This window comes from Onychostoma macrolepis, chromosome 25, assembly GCF_012432095.1.
Source record: "Onychostoma macrolepis isolate SWU-2019 chromosome 25, ASM1243209v1, whole genome shotgun sequence".
NCBI lineage: Eukaryota > Metazoa > Chordata > Actinopteri > Cypriniformes > Cyprinidae > Onychostoma > Onychostoma macrolepis.
In genome coordinates, this window is record NC_081179.1 from 17,273,441 (window position 1) to 17,291,945 (window position 18,505).

The window sequence follows — 18,505 nt, forward strand, 5'->3', positions numbered from 1 at the left end:
TAAGCGCGGTGGGCGGATCCTTCGAGCTCAGAAATGTTGTGATTGCTGTTTGTCCACATTTGTGAATGGAGCGATTCTCATCATGCGTCGGTAGAACATAATGACAGGAGTTAATTTATAGGGAATTACCTGCCGTTGCATCACAAATTTCTAACAAAAAAAGAGTCATTGTAACTTTCTGTAACAAAAAAAAGCTACTCAAAAAAATTAATCACCATATTTATTCCATCTTTTTGGATTGTCTTGTTTATTTTGAGCAGATTCAAACATTTAAGATTGGGTCATGAAGTGTTTTTGCATTGTAAACTTTAGGTTTCCTCAGATATGTATTAATAGAAACACTGAGGGGTGGTAGTGTTATTTTAAGTGCATTAAGAGCAGGTGTGGTTCTCAGTGAGACTGCTTTGCTCTCTCTTATGTGTAGGCCGGCTGGGTTTGGTGTCAGACTCAGGTATGCCAGCTATGCTAATGGGGAAGTTCTGTGCGCATCGCAGGTATGCATGGAATCGTGGGAACTTTGCAGACTGTAATCGCTTGTTTACATTCCTCATTTAAAGGACACATGAAGGACAAAAGACAACATCATGTTGAGTCACCTAAAACCGTTAGAATGGGATAGTTTTGAGGTTTCGGTGCCAAAAGGCCAAATAACCACAACTTTATATAATGGAAAAGAACAGAAATGTGTTTGCATTTAAAAAGATACATTTTATTTGTTATAATTCCACAAATTCCTTGTTTTAAAAAAAAAAAAGTGTGGTTAAGAAAATATATTTTAAGTTAAAAAAATTTAATTAAAGCAAATATAGCTTTCAAAATTTTGGAATCAGTAAGAATTTTTGTCTTGAAAGAATATTTTTATTTAGTCGAGACATTAAATTGATCATACTATAAATTATAATAAAGACATTCATTTATTTATTATTATAGTTTCCTCAAAAATTATAAGCAGCACAACTGTTTTCAACATTGATAATAATAAGAAATATTTCTTGAGCAGCAAGTCAGCATATTAGAATGATTTCTGAAGGATCATCTGACACTGAAGACTGATGCTAAAAATTCAGCTTTATCATCACAGGAATAAATTATATTTGAATATATATCAAAATAGAAAACTTGGTCCCACTTTACATGGCCTTAACTACTGTGGACTTACATTTCAATTAATCATTTGGTACAATGCACTTATTGTGTACATGCATGTTTTTACATTGTACTTATATTTTTTTAAATACCTACATTGTAAAAAAACAAAAACAAAAAAAGTTGAGCCAACTTAAAATTTTGAGGCAACCAGCTTCAGCAGATTTTTGAGTTTGCTCAACTTATTTTTGTGGGAGATTCTCAAATGTTTGTTGTATAAACTTAAAACGACAAGTTGAGAAAACTCAAAAATCTGCTGAAGCTGGTTGCCTTAAAACTTTAAGTTGGCTCAACTTTTTTTTTTTTTTTTTACAGTGTATATGTAATTACATCTGTAATTAATTTCTGTAATTATATTTATATTTACACTGTTGACCCATCCCTTACACCTTAACCCACCCTTAAACCTACCCAGACCACCAAACCTGTCCCTAACCTTACCCGTACCCCCCCTCCCCCCCTCAATACCAGCAAAAGTGTTTTACAATACAATATGAACACATTAAGTGCATTGTACTTATTTTTTGATGCAAGTACATAGTAGTTAAGGCCACCTAATATAAAGTGTGACCGAAAACTTTTAAACTGTAATTATATTTCACAATAATACTGTTTAATCAATTGCGCATAAGAGGCTTTTTTCAAAAACAATAAAAATGTTACCACTCCAAACATTTGAACAGTATGTTCAATCTGTCAATTTAATATGCAAAACTAATTATTAAGTTAAAAAAAAGGTAAACTAAAAAACACTTTTTTCAGAATTACATAATTAAAAAAAAAAAAAGTATAATGTGCAGTGACAGTTTACTGATGACATTAGAACTGTACATATTATTGTCATACTATATCTTGTGATACTGGAATGATATAGTATCACTATCAAAATGACAATTGTAATAAACACTGTAATAGTTTGACCTAAAAATGTTAATACATATGGAGATGGCAGAGGTGACATTGAGATGTGAGGAATGCATTTCAAACATGACTATTGATCGGGGAGGTGTGTGTGAGACAGTGACAGAGATTTGAGAGACACAAAACAAAGGTCTTAGCTGCTTCAGACTTTCAGATTGATCAGACTATCATATTACGACTGTACATCCCATTATAATACTATCTTACAATAGGAATATCACCAAACCATTAAATACTATCACAGTGCTGTTCATATGCTCAGTCATGACTCATGACAGCTCCTGATGTTGTGTACATGACTGATGCGTGTTTGCAGCACGCAGTAGTAATTGTGAGGGAATGAGGCGCGCGTAACGCGAGAATATTCGCACCTCCGCGGGCAGTAAGGTGTTTTGATGGATGCGAGGTTATCCCGAAGAACATTTGCCATCTCTCGGACAGAAAGCCAATAGAAAAGCGTTTTCTCTACGTAATGAATCCCCTCCTCCTCCTCCTCCTCCTCCACCTCCTCCTCCGACATAACGGAGCGATGCTGGCGTTCATGCTTCAATCGAAACGCGTCTAATCGTAACGCGGCTTCGGCACGATGGAGACGGAGTCCCTGGCGTGATTTGAAGGGGGAAGCCCTCAGCACAACACGATAGATATACGATGCCTTTCTCTGGACGTTTGGACTCCTAATATCATCTCGCTGAGCGATGATGCTCGCGTTACGGCTCGCATTTGCTCATCGTCCGCTTTATTCGCGAAAGAAGCAGCAGAACGGATGCTTGACCACTGCGAAACTGCCTTCACGCTTCAAGCCTCTTCTGATCATCGGCAAGGGACACATTATCATAACCACGAGGGCCAGGGAGACACGACTAAAGTTTCAACGATGTAAATCGAGGTAGGTCCTTGGAGACGTGCATTTCATCACTGCTTCTTCTCGCTTTCATTCCTCCAATTATTGGCTTGATATTTTGGTAATTGCATCACTAAATCATGGTGCTGACTTGGTGATGCTTTAATCAGAAGACACCACTTCATCCAATAGCTCCTCTAGGCCTGGGAAATACAAGACATGTCTTCCATTTTCATATGTAATAGCCTATATTACAGTGCGCATCTGACGTTGTGTTGATGAGGAATTTTTGGTAATTCCTGACGAGTGAGGAAATCTGGTTGTAAGTGGGTTGGAGCTTGGAGAAGAGCGTCAAAATGACACGAAATGGTTCCATCGCCATTTCTTGCATGTATTTTGGCTTTCGTGTTGACTGAATGTGTTCCGTTTGATTAAGTTCCCCGCTAAACTTCTGATAGTGGCATCTACGAACTTTGATTCTGTAGGTCCATTGTAGGTCTTTGGGCACGTGGTCAACACAACAAATCCAAACGAGCGTTGATGTGAGACGTGCCTGATTCAAATCAGTTCAACAAATCAATAATTGTTCGTTTGATTTATCGTTTTCAGACGTGGACACATCACGCACTGCAGGTTGAGAAACGCTCGATTAGCCTTCATGACCTGAATTTCCCTTCAGCTAGCAAGAGTAACCTATTACTACATGATTTGAAGACAGCAGAGGAGATGAGCTTGGGAGTAAAATATGTTGTTTTACATAAAGGCGTCAATAGTATGATTCAATTGTGTTTTCAAAAACGTAACACAAAAGTTGGATCAGTCAGAGTGCGCTAAATGTGTAGCTCTCGATGGATCGCCTTGCGTGAGGAGGTAACCATAGCAACAACACTGTCGGGTCGCTCAATATCGGGCTGTACGTTGACAAAACATAAGGGATTGTTATTATTCATCATTTATTATAGGTTTAAAAATATAATACAAATGCGTTAATGTTTTTAAAATCTTTAAGACTTTGCTAACTAGCACGAATGGACAATATAGCATGAGAACCTCAGGAAAATTCATAAATTTGTTTAAAAAGTCGGTAGCACTTCATAGTGAACAATGATTAACATGAACTAAACATGAATAATGAAAAAGTCAAATTTTTTTATACGTAATCTGAAAACTGAATACATAAGCTTTCCATTGATGTATGGTTTGTTAGGATTGGACAATGCAATTATTATACAACTATTTGAAAATCTGGAATCTGAGGGTGCAAAAAAATCTAAATATTGAGAAAATTGCCTTTAAAGTTGTCCAAATTAAGTCCTTGCATATTACGAATCAAAAATTAAATTGTGATATATTTGTGGTAGGAAATTTACAAAATATCTTCATGGAACATGATCTTTACTTAATATACTAATGATTTTTTGCATAAAAGAAAAATCGATCATTTTGACCCATACAATGTATTGTTGGCTTTTGCTACAAATGTACCTTTGCTACTTATGACTGGTTTTGTGGTCCAGGGTCACATATACATAACATTTTATTTAGGTCAAAAGTATTATTTAATATGACTCTACGTGATTAGAGTACATTAGGATAAATAAACCGACTTACTACTTTCAAGTAGTAGTGTAACTCTTTATGATAAGAAATGCAAGTTTTTACTTTTTAATTCACATTTCAGTTATATTCAATTCACATTTATTTGTATAGGGCTTTTCACAATAAGTATTGTTTCAAAGCAGCTTTGCAGAAAGTACATGTTTTAAAATCAAGAGTAGAAAAATGTTATCAGAGGTGACTGTCAAGATAATGTCTATACGGCAGACTGTACAGTTATCATGCATATAATACAATCATGCAGTTAATTAATATATTATTATGTGTATGTTATACATTTAAGCACTTTTTAAAGTGTAAAGATTTCTAGTGAGTTTTGCTATTTATTTTTAGATTAATGTCCATTAATAAATATTATATAATGTTTAACAGATCAGTAGCTCAAGTCTTGGCTACAAAAAGCTATTAAATATTTCCATCTTTATTGTCCACAAAAATAAATAAATAAAAATACAGATCAATAAACATACATTGACCTCTTGCATGCCCCAGTAGTTTTCATAATAGAAACTTTCCATTAAATAATCTACAATAGGCTTTTCAGCTAAATATTAACATGAAAATAATTATAAAAATAAAAAAAAACGGAAAACAACAAAAGAACTTTGAAATTAATTGCATTACATACAAAAAATTAAAATTAAACAGTTGAAAGTAGATTGGAGGACCGAAAAAAACATTAATTATTCATTATTATTATTATTATTAAAAATAATGATAATTTCAGGCAGTTAACCACTACTAGTGAAAACGCATGGACTTTCGACTTTGTGAACTTCCTCTGATGAACTGTTGATCATTTAAATTAAATTTATCAAATTTAATATTGACATAGTTCTAGGCCTATACATAATCATCTGTTAAGCATTAAATTGAATGATAATGTTTCTTAAGACTATTAAGAAAAGACACTGCATGCTTTTTTCTTTTTTTTTACCTTTTATTACTTTTTCATTTACATGAGTGGCAAACAGCACCTTTCGCCTACACAAAATTTTTTAAATGAACCCTCACGTCTTCCTTTCTCCTCTACCATGTCCCACTTCCATCTATTCAGACTTCCTGTCTCACTGACCTGTGTACGCTGTGCCTTATTTGGCTTAATATGATTTGTCTTGTGTACTAGATTCACCTCGTCCCCCAGCCTGAGGTAATACCACTTGTAAAACCGCTAGAGTTTGAGACACCAGCGTTTGTCAGGCGGTCTCAGTGAATGAAGTTTTCATCACAGCGCTTCAGTGATTGAAGCCGGTGGTAAACGAGCGCTACGGACCATTCTATTTATTGATGCCCACCCATACCGAGGTTGACAGCTTCATCGCACCTTGACACAAAAAAGGGCAACCGTAGGCAGTCTGAGCTTTGTGTAATGCTTACCCTGCTGAAAATCAAGCTGTTTGTACAATAATAACCTTTTTTTTATTTTTATTTTTTTACTTGAGTCGAGGTTGTTATTAAATGTGAATGAAGCACTATGCACTCAGCTCACACATGCATACCATATGTAGGACAGTATGAATCTGGGAATTCAAAGGGCCAGGCTTCGCTACAAGAATATGTCTTGTCCTGTTTGAGGGACCCCTTTTAAAGGGGTCAAAGAAAGTATCAACGAATCATCTTTAGCTCTCTGTAGCCCTTTTTGTTTGTATGCATACAGCAAAAAAGTATTTATTTTAAAAATATAAAAAATATATTTTCTATCAATATATTTGTTGTTTGTGTGCATTTAATATATATATATATATATATATATATATATATATATAAAAATATAAATATATATATATATATATATTAAATAATTAAAGAATATATTTTGCCCTTTTGAAGAGAAACCTCATTTGTTCTCTATAACATGTAAACATATAACACATTTGAATAAAAATCTGCAATAAGTGACTTTACAATGTTCCCCAAAAAATAAAATATATGAAAAAAATTACATTATTAAATCATTATAAATCTAGTTTTGATCTCTAATAAGTTATTTTGTCCTCATTTGTATTTAGACTAAACATGGAAATATATTTTCTTGCCTTACATTTTGAAATATGTTTTGGTATATGAAGGTTAAAAATAATATTTTCTTTCAAAAATATTTTTCATTGAGCTTCACATATATTTAGCATACATTTCAAATATTTTGTGATGTTTTTTCCCCACGATATATGATTATCAATTTAAAGGCATAGTTTGATTTGTGAAATGGTTCATTAAAACTGGTCTGACTGATTCATTAAAAAGACTAAAAAGAATGATTTGTTTGACTCAGTGATCCATGAACTGAATTAGTGAACAAATTATTTTATATCAGTCGATTCTTTTAGTTAACTGGACCATGTTCTGAAATGTCAGTGATTCAACATAATAGTTTTCTAATTAAGCTCAACATGATCGCTGTATCTATAGCTATTTTCATCTTATTGTGAACAATTTATCTTTTTTTTACCTTTCTAAAAATCGACTGCAAGCTCACATTCAGATCCTTCCTCCATCCTTCCTATAACCTAGTCTTGATAATCCGTTACACTTGAATGTAGGTCACAATACGGAAGAAAATATCTGTCGCTACTTCGGTTTCATTGTGACTTTCATACCTCACAGACGCGGCAAGATTAGCAACTTAAATATCATCTTTCGTACATATCATATGATTTCAAAAAACATAGATTACAGCGCACAATTCCTACTGGCTACTTCTTAATATGTTTTTGTTATTTTTGGAGCCTGACAGTGTTTGACACTATGGGCTATTAAAAGGATACTTCAAAATATCTAAAAAGAAATTCTCAAAGAAAAAAATATTTTCTCATAAATATAATCACGACTTTCATGTTGGCATAAACTACTCCTTTACACCCTCTAAATGGAGATTTGTTTCCTCTCCAGGTTTATACCAATACATCTTGTTCAGATATCAAATATTCTGCTAAATGGAGTATGTAGCTTAGCTTTAATAGTTTCTTCGCTTGATTTAAGTCACAGGTCACTGGTAAAACTGTGAAGTTAAGCGAGTATTTGATTTCATAACAGAACCAATATCTCCCTTCATTGATTTTATTGCATAAGCGACAATTTTGTCGCTCCACAAGGATAACTGTGTCACGACTGAACTAGATGTTCATGCGTTCATAAACACATGGTGGTGAATTTCAATTTTAACACACACAGTAGTTGCTAATAGGTCTTTACATTACTTAGTACTTTATATTAAAATGTGTTTAAAAAGAGTATTTTAATCTGGTTTTCTTCTCAGGTCTGGTATGAGTGAAGTCGCCTCCGTCTAGCACAAAACTAGAGCTCACGTTTGAGAGAGTCGAAAGAGGACGTCCGTTCAGCGTTTGCTGCGCACCACACCATGAGCCAGCCACAGTGAGTGTGCAAGCTACATCCTACCTGCTTTATACTGATGTGGAGTGTAGTGTGAGAACACTGCTGTGTGTATTGTGCACAGGAGAGTGTGTTAAATTGTGTTTGTGTGTGTGTGTTTATTCTACACTAAGTATGCATTAAGCAATGTATTGTTTAGACATTTCTGTCCCCTTTATTTTGTTTGAATACTTCTTGGAATGAAGATTTGTTTGTGTTACATTTGTCGGAGAGGTTGATTTGTCAACAAGCCTGGTCCTACCAAAAATAGGTCACAAATTCAGTATTAATAAATTGGTACTATATATTGTGGTTACTGCTGTATATATCATATCATAATCACAAATCATCATAATATGGCTATTTAATATGTATCGTAATCCTAAATATACTAATCAAAAATAGATACACTGCTGTTCAGAAGTTTGTGGTCATTAAAGATTTTAAAATGTTTTTTTTTTGTTTATGCTTATGCTCCCCAAGGCATTTATTTGATTAAAAAGACAGTAAATCATGTTAAATAGTACTACAATTTAAATGAACTGTTTTCTATTGTAATTTATTTTAAAGTGTAATTTATTATTTATATTTAATTTTCAACATCATTACTCCAGTCTTCAGTGTCACATGATCCTTCAGAAATCACTCTAATATGCTGATTGGCTGCTCGAGAACCATTATTATCAATGTTGAAAACAGTTGTGCCGCTTAATATTTTTGTGGAAACAATTATTTTTTTCAGGATTCTTTGATGAATAGAAAAAAGCAGCATTTATTTGAAATTGTAAGACTTGGAAAAATTAAAGTCTGATCAATTTAATGCATCCTTGCCAAATAATTATTAAAGAAGTATTGCTGAAGTATTAATTTCTTTCAACAACAATAAAACGACGTATTGACGACCACAAACATTTTAATGGTAGTGTAAATGCTGTAAATGCATATTTATCAAGGAAGTAAAGGTACAACGATGGCTGGACAATTTTCAAGCCACTAATATTATTAAACGGGACAGGAAAAATACTTTCAAATTGGTTTCCCAAACAGACTCCTATCTGCCATTGGTCAGATAAACTGATAGCCCCCCGCCCCCATTCACACAAATGATTAGTTACCATCGCAGGGTGTTGGGCTGGTCAGGATGCAAGATGTGACTAAATTAGGACTGGGAAGTATTTAACAATAAAAAAAAATGACGTCACCTACTGACAGACATTAAGACGTCTTTCTTGACAAGGTCAGTCCAGCATATGAATGTTCTTAATGATTCGTCATCTTCAGCAGCAGGAGCCACAGCGTATCTCACTCGAGATCCATGTGTTTGCTCTGCAGCAGGAGGAGTGTGATATCGTAATTTATAGCCACACACTGTTCTGCAGTCAGGCGCTCAGCGTGTCCTCAGACTCGTGTGGAGAATGCGAGATCCTATCTGCCCTTTCCACATCCTTCCAGCCCACAACTGTTCCAGGATCAGCAGCACAGATGCTGACTTGGCCTTCTTAGGTGAAGTCTTCATGACGCAACTTTTGCATTACATACTCTCTAGCTCAGAATCAGGCCACCTTACCCAATTTAATTTGATGCAAACGAAAATAAGTCTGTTATGTATATATCTATTCTGTATATTGCATTGTCATGTGGCTGGTGTTGATCACCAAGTCTCTGAAATGCTAAGTTCATTGTGGACTTCAAACGTGGACTTGTGAAAATGATGCAGTACAATATAGTGAACAAGGGAAATGTCATTCATATTCATAGGTATTTGTACGTAAAATGCATACATACATTTTTGTACATTTGAATAGGCACTGAAACTAGCAGCCTCTTGACTGTGTCTAAAATGTAAACTTACTTTCAACAGAGACATATAGATGTTTATGAAACTTTTGATGTGCATGATATTGCATAGAACATGACCGCATCTAAAATGTAAACCCTTTTACATATGCATAACTTTAGCGACGTACATATGTTTACAAATCCTTTAATGTTCATGATGTTGATAACTACACGATAGCATCGTATAAACATTGACTAAACCATAAACACTTTCATGTATGTACAACTTTACAGAAGTAAAAAATGTTAACAAATCATTTGATCTTATTGATAATCGTACATTAGTATCATATCAATGTCTAAAACGTATTTACAGAGCCTCATGTACAATTTTAAAGAAGCACAAATGATTTCATGTTGGTGAACTTCGAATTAACACATCTAAAATGTAAACCCTTTTATGTACAGCTTTTCAAACATACAAATGTTTTCAAAATACTTTGATGAGGATTTTGTTGATAAACATGCAATAGCATTGTGTCAACAGTGCTTAAAACAGAAACCCTTTTCATGTACAACTTTTAAAAAATAATTTACAAATCCTTCTGTGTTTATTGTGTATTATGTTTGACATTTTTGATTTGAATGATTTGATGCCGATGTTGTTGACAAACAGCATTGTATTTACAGAGCCTAAAATGTTAACTCAGTCATGTACAATTTTAAAGATGCACAAATATTTGCAAATCATGTGATGTTGTTGATAATCGTACATTAGTATCATATCAACATTTAAAACAGAATCTCTTTTATGTACATACAACTTTACCGTCATACAAATGATTACAAATCTTTTGTTGTAGATGGACATGAAACGTCTTTGCATTGACAGCGCCTAAACGTAAACCCTTTTATATCTGTAAAACTTTACATGTTTACAAATACTTTGATGTTGACATAGTTGATCAATGTTCACAGTGCCTAAAATGTAAACACTTTCGTGCATGTATAACTTTAGAGATGTACAAATGTTTACAAATCATTTGATGCTGTTGACAAACATATTTATAGAGCCTAAAATATAAACCCTTTGAGTTGTAAAATCAACTTTAAAGATGCACAAATGTTTACAAATCATTTCATGTTGATAACCGTACAATGTCATTGTATCAACACATCTAAAACATAAAACCTTTTGTTTATTTACAACTTTACAAACATACAAATTTTTACAAATCCTTTGATGTGGATGTTGTTGATAAACATGCAGTAGCATTGTGTCAACAGTGCTTAAAACATAAACCCTTTTATGTACAACTTTACAAAAATAATTTACAAATCCTTTGATGTTTATTGTGTATTATGTTCATGATATTGATACCAAACGTACCGTATCAACCTGTTGACAACCCTTTACGTATGCACAAATTTAAATGTTACAAAAAATACATTCATGTACAAAAGCATAGTATCAACAATATCACATAAAATGTAAACCCTTTTATGTACAAATTTACAGAAACATTTGCAAAGGTTTGTGCTGATAAATGTACAATGGCATTGTATCACAGCATTTAAAACATAAGCCCGCTGTACAAATGCTTCCAAATCCTTTGATGTTCATGATATTGACAAAAATGTATGTGTGCTTGAAACACACTTTACATACAAATACCTTTGAATACCAATGAGATAACGTTGATTGGATGGACTGTACTTCTATTCCTCATAGCCTTGTTTCTGTTCATGTCAAATTAAATATGGTGAAGGAATATTAAACAAGAATCAGCTCTGAAGTACAACCAATACTTACACCGGTGTCAGTTTGTATATTGTATTATGAAGAAGTGCTCGGTGTGTGGCCCTCACAGGAAGCTCCTGTATTCTGATGGCAGTGGTTTCGGTGTCCAGGGAGAGAAGGAGAGGGAGGTTTGGGAGGTTGGTAGTGAATGCAGAGTGGATTACTTCAGCTGCCGTCTTTGTTCATCAGAGCTGCACTTGTGTACTGTGCATTCAGAGTGAGTCTGAGACACGGGAGTAAGCAGCAGAGAATAACATGATACATTTGACTCAATTACACACCACAGGATAGATTGCACATATACCGCAAAACTCCTTATATTAAATCAAACCAAAACCGCCATGTGGATATTATTTACACATGCAGCATGTATTGCTGATCTTCTGTTGTGAGAAATAGATATACAAATGCTTAAAGCAAGGAAAATCAACAACGCCAGGATCTAAGGATGGTTATTTCACAGCTGATTGTTCAGGAGCATCAATACAGAAAACATTTTTAGAATCTGCATGACGAAAGTCTTTTTCTTCACTGTTTTGACATATTTTCTAAGATAAAGCTTAGAATATTTAGAGAATATTCAAAGCAGTTTTTGTAATAGCAGTAACCTTTATTTTGTTTCACAGCTTGGAAAAATCTAAATTTGCTACTTGCTTCTGCTAGTCAGTAGGATGTGGTGTTAGTGGGACGGATATTCTTATTTTATATATATAGCATTTGATTGGTCAAATATATATATTGTTGTTGTTTTTTGGGGGGTATACTGAGCCCTAAAAACTAACCAAGCCTGCATTTATTTGATCCAAAGTACAGCAAAAAAAAATATTTACACTTTAAAAATGACTGTTTTCTATATTAATATATTTTAAAATGTAATTTATAAAGTTTTAGCCTCATTACTCCAGTCACATGATCCTTCAGAAATCATTCTAATATTCTGATTTGCTGCTCAAAAAACATTTATTAATATTATTATGTTGAAAACAGCTGAGTATAATTTTTTCAGGTTTCTTTGATGAATAGAAAGTTCAGAAGAACAGCATTTATCTGAAATGGAAATCTTTTATAACATGATACATGTCTTTATCATCACTTTTGATCAATTTAAAGCATCCTTGCTAAATAAAAGTATTAATTTATATAATTTCTTTCCCCCAAAAAATTATACTGACTCCAGGCTTTTCAATGGTATGGTGTATAATGTTACAAAAGCTTTTATTTAAATGCTGATGAATGCTGATCTTTTGATCTTTTTATTCATCAAAAAATCCTGGAAAAAATGTACTCAGCTGTTTTAAATATTGATGATAATGATAATAATAATAATAAATGTTTCTTGAACAGCAAACCAGCATATAAGAATTATTTCTGAAGGATCATGTGACACTGAAGACTGGCGTAATGATGCTGAAAATGTAGCTTTGATCACAGGAATATATTACATTTTAAAATATATTCAAACAGAAATCAGTTATTTTAAATAGTAAAATTATTTCATAATATTACTGTTTTTGCTGTATTTTGGATCAAATAAATGCAGGCTTTGTGAGCATAAGAGAATTATTTAAAAAACATAAAAAATCTTATTATTCAAAAACATTTTTAGACTGGTAGTGTATATATATATTTTTTATTACAGTTCTTTCAACTGCTTACACACAAAATCTTTACTTGTCAGCACACAACAAATCTGCAAAACCATACATACACTAATTCTCGGCCTTTGACTCAGTTTTCAATTTCATAAAACACTTTTTGCAAAACACAACACACAATTCTCTATGTAATACACAACAATTAATATTAAGGCAAAGGTGTTTGCAAATGTTTGCTTTTAAGATGTGTTTGTGATATTTTGAATGCAGTGCTTCATTTTGCAAGAGATGTGAGGCATTTTGCATTTTGTGTGTGCAATTCTTGGATTAGTGTGTAAAGTTTTGCAAAAAAAGATGCAAAGTTTTGAAAATGTGTGTAAGCATTTGAAAAAAACTGTAACGTTGGTAACAGTGTTGAACAAAAATTGTGTCACAATGTAAAACATGGAATTGTATTATTTGTCTTTGTGTCATAAAGAATTCAGATCATGTTAATGCTTAGATGTTTTCAATTTGTTACATTTTTGTAATGAGTGATGGTTATCTGGTGACAGGGTTGCACATAATGTAGGACACAGTTTAACATACTTTTAATTCTAAATGTTTTTGTTAATAAAAAAATACATAATTGAAGATGGATGTTTAAAAATACACATCTGATGATTTTTACTACAATTAATAATATTAGTTCTTGTGTGTTACACTTTTATTTTTTATTTTTTTTTCAGTGAGAGAAATCGTGCAATTACAGGGTCACACATAAACTGGGGGACACAGTTTTACATAAATTTGAAGTGTTTTGGTAATTAAAATTAATAATAATAATAATCTGATACAACATTGAAAAACCTTTATGTCTACATTACAGTACATTTGTCTTACTGGTAAGACGTGAATGACTGATGCATGACTAAGAAATAACATATATTTTAAAACTTGGCCACCCTTCCAGGTGTTGTTTTGTTTAATTTATTTTTATAATTTATTTATTTATTTATTTAGTCAGTCAGATATATTAAGGTTGCTACTTCATAACACTTGCTTTTTGAATCCTCATCAGTAGATGATATTATAAAAGTAGCATAACCATATTCAGCCTGTAAATGTATCATATCATGTAGCTGCAGTGAAGTAACTGATGTTGTTCCATAGTGTCATTCTACAGTCGTGACACAGATTTTCTTCAGTATTTTCTGACCGTGTTCTGAGTGTTTTGATCATCATCTGGTCATGTTGTTAGTGTTTATACTTGTCCTTCTATTCACCACACAAGGTGTGTGTGTGTGTGTGTGTGTGTGTGTGTGTGAGTGATTGTGCACACGTGCATGCATACTTATGTGCTCATGTTTTCACACACGCATGCTTACATGCACTCTGACACACCCTGAGGACGCCTTTGTGCTTGAAACAGGTCAGCTAACATTTAGCCTCCACTGTTCTGTCTAATGAGGTCTGTCTTGTTGTTTTGTGCAAAAGCTGATCATTTTCTCATCGTGACATTCAACATTTACAACACAGTCCTCTCTGCTTGTTCTCTTTGAAGACTATAGTACCATCCAGTTTAACTAACAGTCACTGTTTATGATATCACCATAATAATTACACAATCTGCTTTTTGTCATATTCATATAACTCATGATTTTCAGATGCAGTAATATGCCACTTTCCATAAACAGGGTACAATATAGGACCTAATGCTAAAAAAAAAAAAAAAAAATTTTTTGAATGAGGTTTGCCCTTTTTTCAACCCTGTTACTGAAATTTGGGGCATATCTAAATATATTTTAACACTGATTTGTTTTCATTTTAATTTTTTTCTATAAAATATAATCAATCAGTCAGTTAATTAATTCGTTAAATATAGAAAATACACATGAATGTGTAACAGGGTTGAAAATATATCCTTAATTAAGCTGTTACTCAAAAGGCTCTAGTTATTAGGGACAAAATGCTGGTTTAGATACCAATGATATTAGAATTCCAATAAATTAAAGAAAAACATATTTGGTTGATTTTTGTTTCTTAGAAATAATGTTGGTAACAGGGTTGAACACGATTTGTATAAAAAGGAAAAAAATATGAAAATTATATTATTTGTCTGTGTGTGAGATACAATTTAGATCATGTTACTGCTTGGATGTTTTGGTAACAGGGTTGAACACGAGTTGTGTCAAAATGTAAAAAAAAAAATAAATAAAAATAGAATGATATTATTTGTCTGTGTTTGAGAAACCGTTTAGATCATGTTACTACTTCATGTTACTACTAGATCATGTTACATTTTTGTAATTAGGGGAAATCATGTTGTAACAGGGTTGTTCACAGGAAACAATTTTACATATATTTTATACATTTACTTATTTATTTGTTAATAAATATTTGCTAGTAATTGAGAATAGATATATGTAAAAAAAAAAAATAATAATAATAAAATTGATATTTTTGTTCCACAGTAAATTGTTGCACACAAACTGTGGGACAGTTTTACATATATTTCAAATTCTAAATGTTTTTTTTTTTTTTTTAAGTAAAATTAGTTGATTTAAAGTATTAAAATATATTTTTACTGCAGCGAATTGAATATAAATTCAACAGAAGTGTGTAAAAATTATGACATTGTTAAATAACCTTGATGGATACAATTGAGAAGTTCAAGTTACAAAAAAATCACCAATTGGTGTTTAAAACAAGCTACTTTTCATTCTATATTAGTTTTATATTACATAATAGTTTATCAAACACATCATAACACAACAAAAATACATGGGATTTGTGCCACTAATGGTTTAAAAACAAGTAATGGGACACAAAATCTGCCGTGTTTGTGCACTGCACCATATGCTTTAATTTCTCATAGCTTTGATGTATAGCCTTTAATGGCTCTGCAGAAAAAGGGGTCATGCAAGCACCGTGACTTACAACACCAGACATCTGTTCTGATCAAAATATTCTTCAAAATAACTTGCTTTGCATCTTGGGTTTGGTCCAAGTGAATCTTTTCTGGGCCCACAATATGCTGACACACTTTTTTTCCACCATCATCTGGTTCATAATACACCAAAGCTGCGTTCTTATTTAACCTCGAAATACCGTTCAATGTCACACAAGTCTCCACGATAAGACTGTGGCAGAAGAATGAAGTAAATCTTTCAGACATTATTAAATCAAGGCCGACCTACACTTGGTTTTGACATGGGAATCTCACAGCTGGTGACAAAATGTCCTGCTGACGAGCACAAATTGATGGCTCGCTGGATGAATGCTGGTTGCAGCATCTGGCTCTGAAGGTCTAACAGATGTTACCGGGATATCACTTGACACCCCTTTTGTACCCCATATGCAGTTTTACTACCTTGTTTCAAGGCCTATGTGTAGACTTTGTAGTAAATAACTTCTCACCTGTCACTGATAGTTTGCAGGCCACAGTCGTAATACAATCATTTTTCTACCGTATTGTTATTGTCCTCTGCAAACCGCTAGTGAGTTCAGAGCCATAGAGATTATATCTCCTCTGTGATTTGCAGTGTGTTTAGTGTGTATGGAAGCCCATCAAGGGATGTGTTATGATGACTTTAGTGCATCCCATGCTGAAACAGCATTTTATTGTCTTATAAGGTCACAGAATCTCATAACTCAAATCTGTACTAAAGGAACTTGATATAAAAGAGAAACTTTAGATGAATGTCCTGGAGATATCCACACTGTTTTTACTTAATTTCAATTTAAAAGTAGAAAATAACACCTCTGTATGAATAGTAAAATGTTCAGCTGATGTAATTTTCAACAGAAGTAATGAAAAATCATAATTTTTGTCATATTTTTTTACCTTGTGTTTGCACATTGGACTTGTTGTGATCCAGCATGGTAAAATAAAAAATATATATAAATACAACACAATACAACACAACAAAACAAAATAAAATAAAAAAGAAACAATTAAAAATGAACAATTCAGTTAATATTGACATATATTAATTATATTAATTAAAACAATTAAATATATTGAATAAATAATTTCAATAATATTGGTCTCTACATCCAATAATTTACAAAACATAACAAAGTCTGGCTTAGTGTTGTTTATTGTTCATTGGTGAACTGTAAATATACTTGATATTTGTGTTGTTGGTGATTGTTATAGTTGGTATTAGAAGTTATTTGAAATATAAAGTTATTAAAAATTGAAAATGGTAAGTAGAATCAACATCATAGCTTTTATGCCTACAGTAACTTTTACTTCAAAGAGAACCATTATTATTAAAGGAAAAGCCTATTAAAGGAATAGTTCACCCATAATTGAAAATTGTCATGGTTTACTCGCGCTCAATTATTCCAAACCTGTATGAGTTTCTTCTGTTGAGCACAAAAGAAGATAATTTGAAGAATGTTGGTAACAGTTACTGGTAGCCATTGACTTCCATAGTATGGAAAAAAATACTATGGAAGTCAATGGGAACCAGAAACATTCTTCATAATATCTTCTTTTGTATTCGTACAGGTTTGGAACAACACGAGGGTGAGTAAATGCTGACAAAGTGTACATTTTTGGTGGAGTATCCCTTTAATTAACGTAACCCGTGATTGACAGAGGATTTTTCCGCATGCTTGCATAGTCTCCTCTTGCGGATTCACTGAGGTTCATGTTCAGTCGAGCTTCGCACTTTTCAAGGGAAGGTGCTTTCTCTTTGCCGTATGTGCATTTCTATGGTTGAGCGCAGCGTGAGGTGCAAGGTATTTAGATACTGCAGAAGATTACAGCATCTCTGTGAAGCGACTGTCTAGAGACCAGCATTTCCACTTAAAACATCGACAATATGTTCCGTGCATTCAGAACAGAAACGTTCTCCTTTTTTAAGTTTCTTGACATAAACAAAACATTTTTATTATTTTAATACCTGAGGGTTTCTGGAATACCCAACACAATGTCTTTGAAAGTCTAAAAAAAGGGATGGAATTGTGCAAATGGTTTATTTGTAATTATTTTTATTATAATCAATTATTAAATGTAAATACTAAAAATGACGTAATATGCAAATATAGAAAATACAAAAACAAAAAATGTCCCCTCAAGCTCAGTTCTTTCATTTGACAGACACTACTGAGGTATTTTTGTAAATACATATTTTTGGTAACCAGCCTTTATTTACGATGATTCGAAGCTATAAAGCTGGAAAACGTAGCAACCCGTAAAATTGGTAGGTGGGGGTTAATGTTCGTCCCTGTGGGCTACTTTCTTATTTATTTCTATTGATTCTCTCCAGCTGATTTATGACTGTGCGCTGTAAACTCACTGGGGGCAAAGTGAGACGCCGGCTAGTTTACGTCGTTCAGTCAGTGGAAATAAAAATAATTATAGAGGATATAGCACAACACCTTCTGAATTAAAAATGTGTATTTATGTGTGTGTGTGTGCCATGCATATTGCTAGCATAT

General features: G+C 33.0%; 1 protein-coding gene across 3 annotated transcripts in view; it reads left to right on the plus strand.

Annotated features, from left to right (window-relative positions):
* The first annotated feature begins 2,361 nt into the window (after window positions 1-2,361).
* tmem266 (transmembrane protein 266) overlaps window positions 2,362-18,505 on the plus strand; it is a 67,666-nt gene continuing 51,522 nt past the window's right edge. For 2 of the 3 annotated variants that reach the window (XM_058766832.1, XM_058766834.1), the window contains exons 1-2: window positions 2,362-2,956; window positions 7,785-7,900. In XM_058766832.1, the coding sequence (XP_058622815.1) occupies window positions 7,887-7,900 (14 nt within the window). In that variant the 5' untranslated portion in view covers window positions 2,362-2,956; window positions 7,785-7,886. The remainder of the gene's footprint in view (window positions 2,957-7,784; window positions 7,901-18,505) is intronic. The other variant, XM_058766833.1, reaches the window with a different exon arrangement.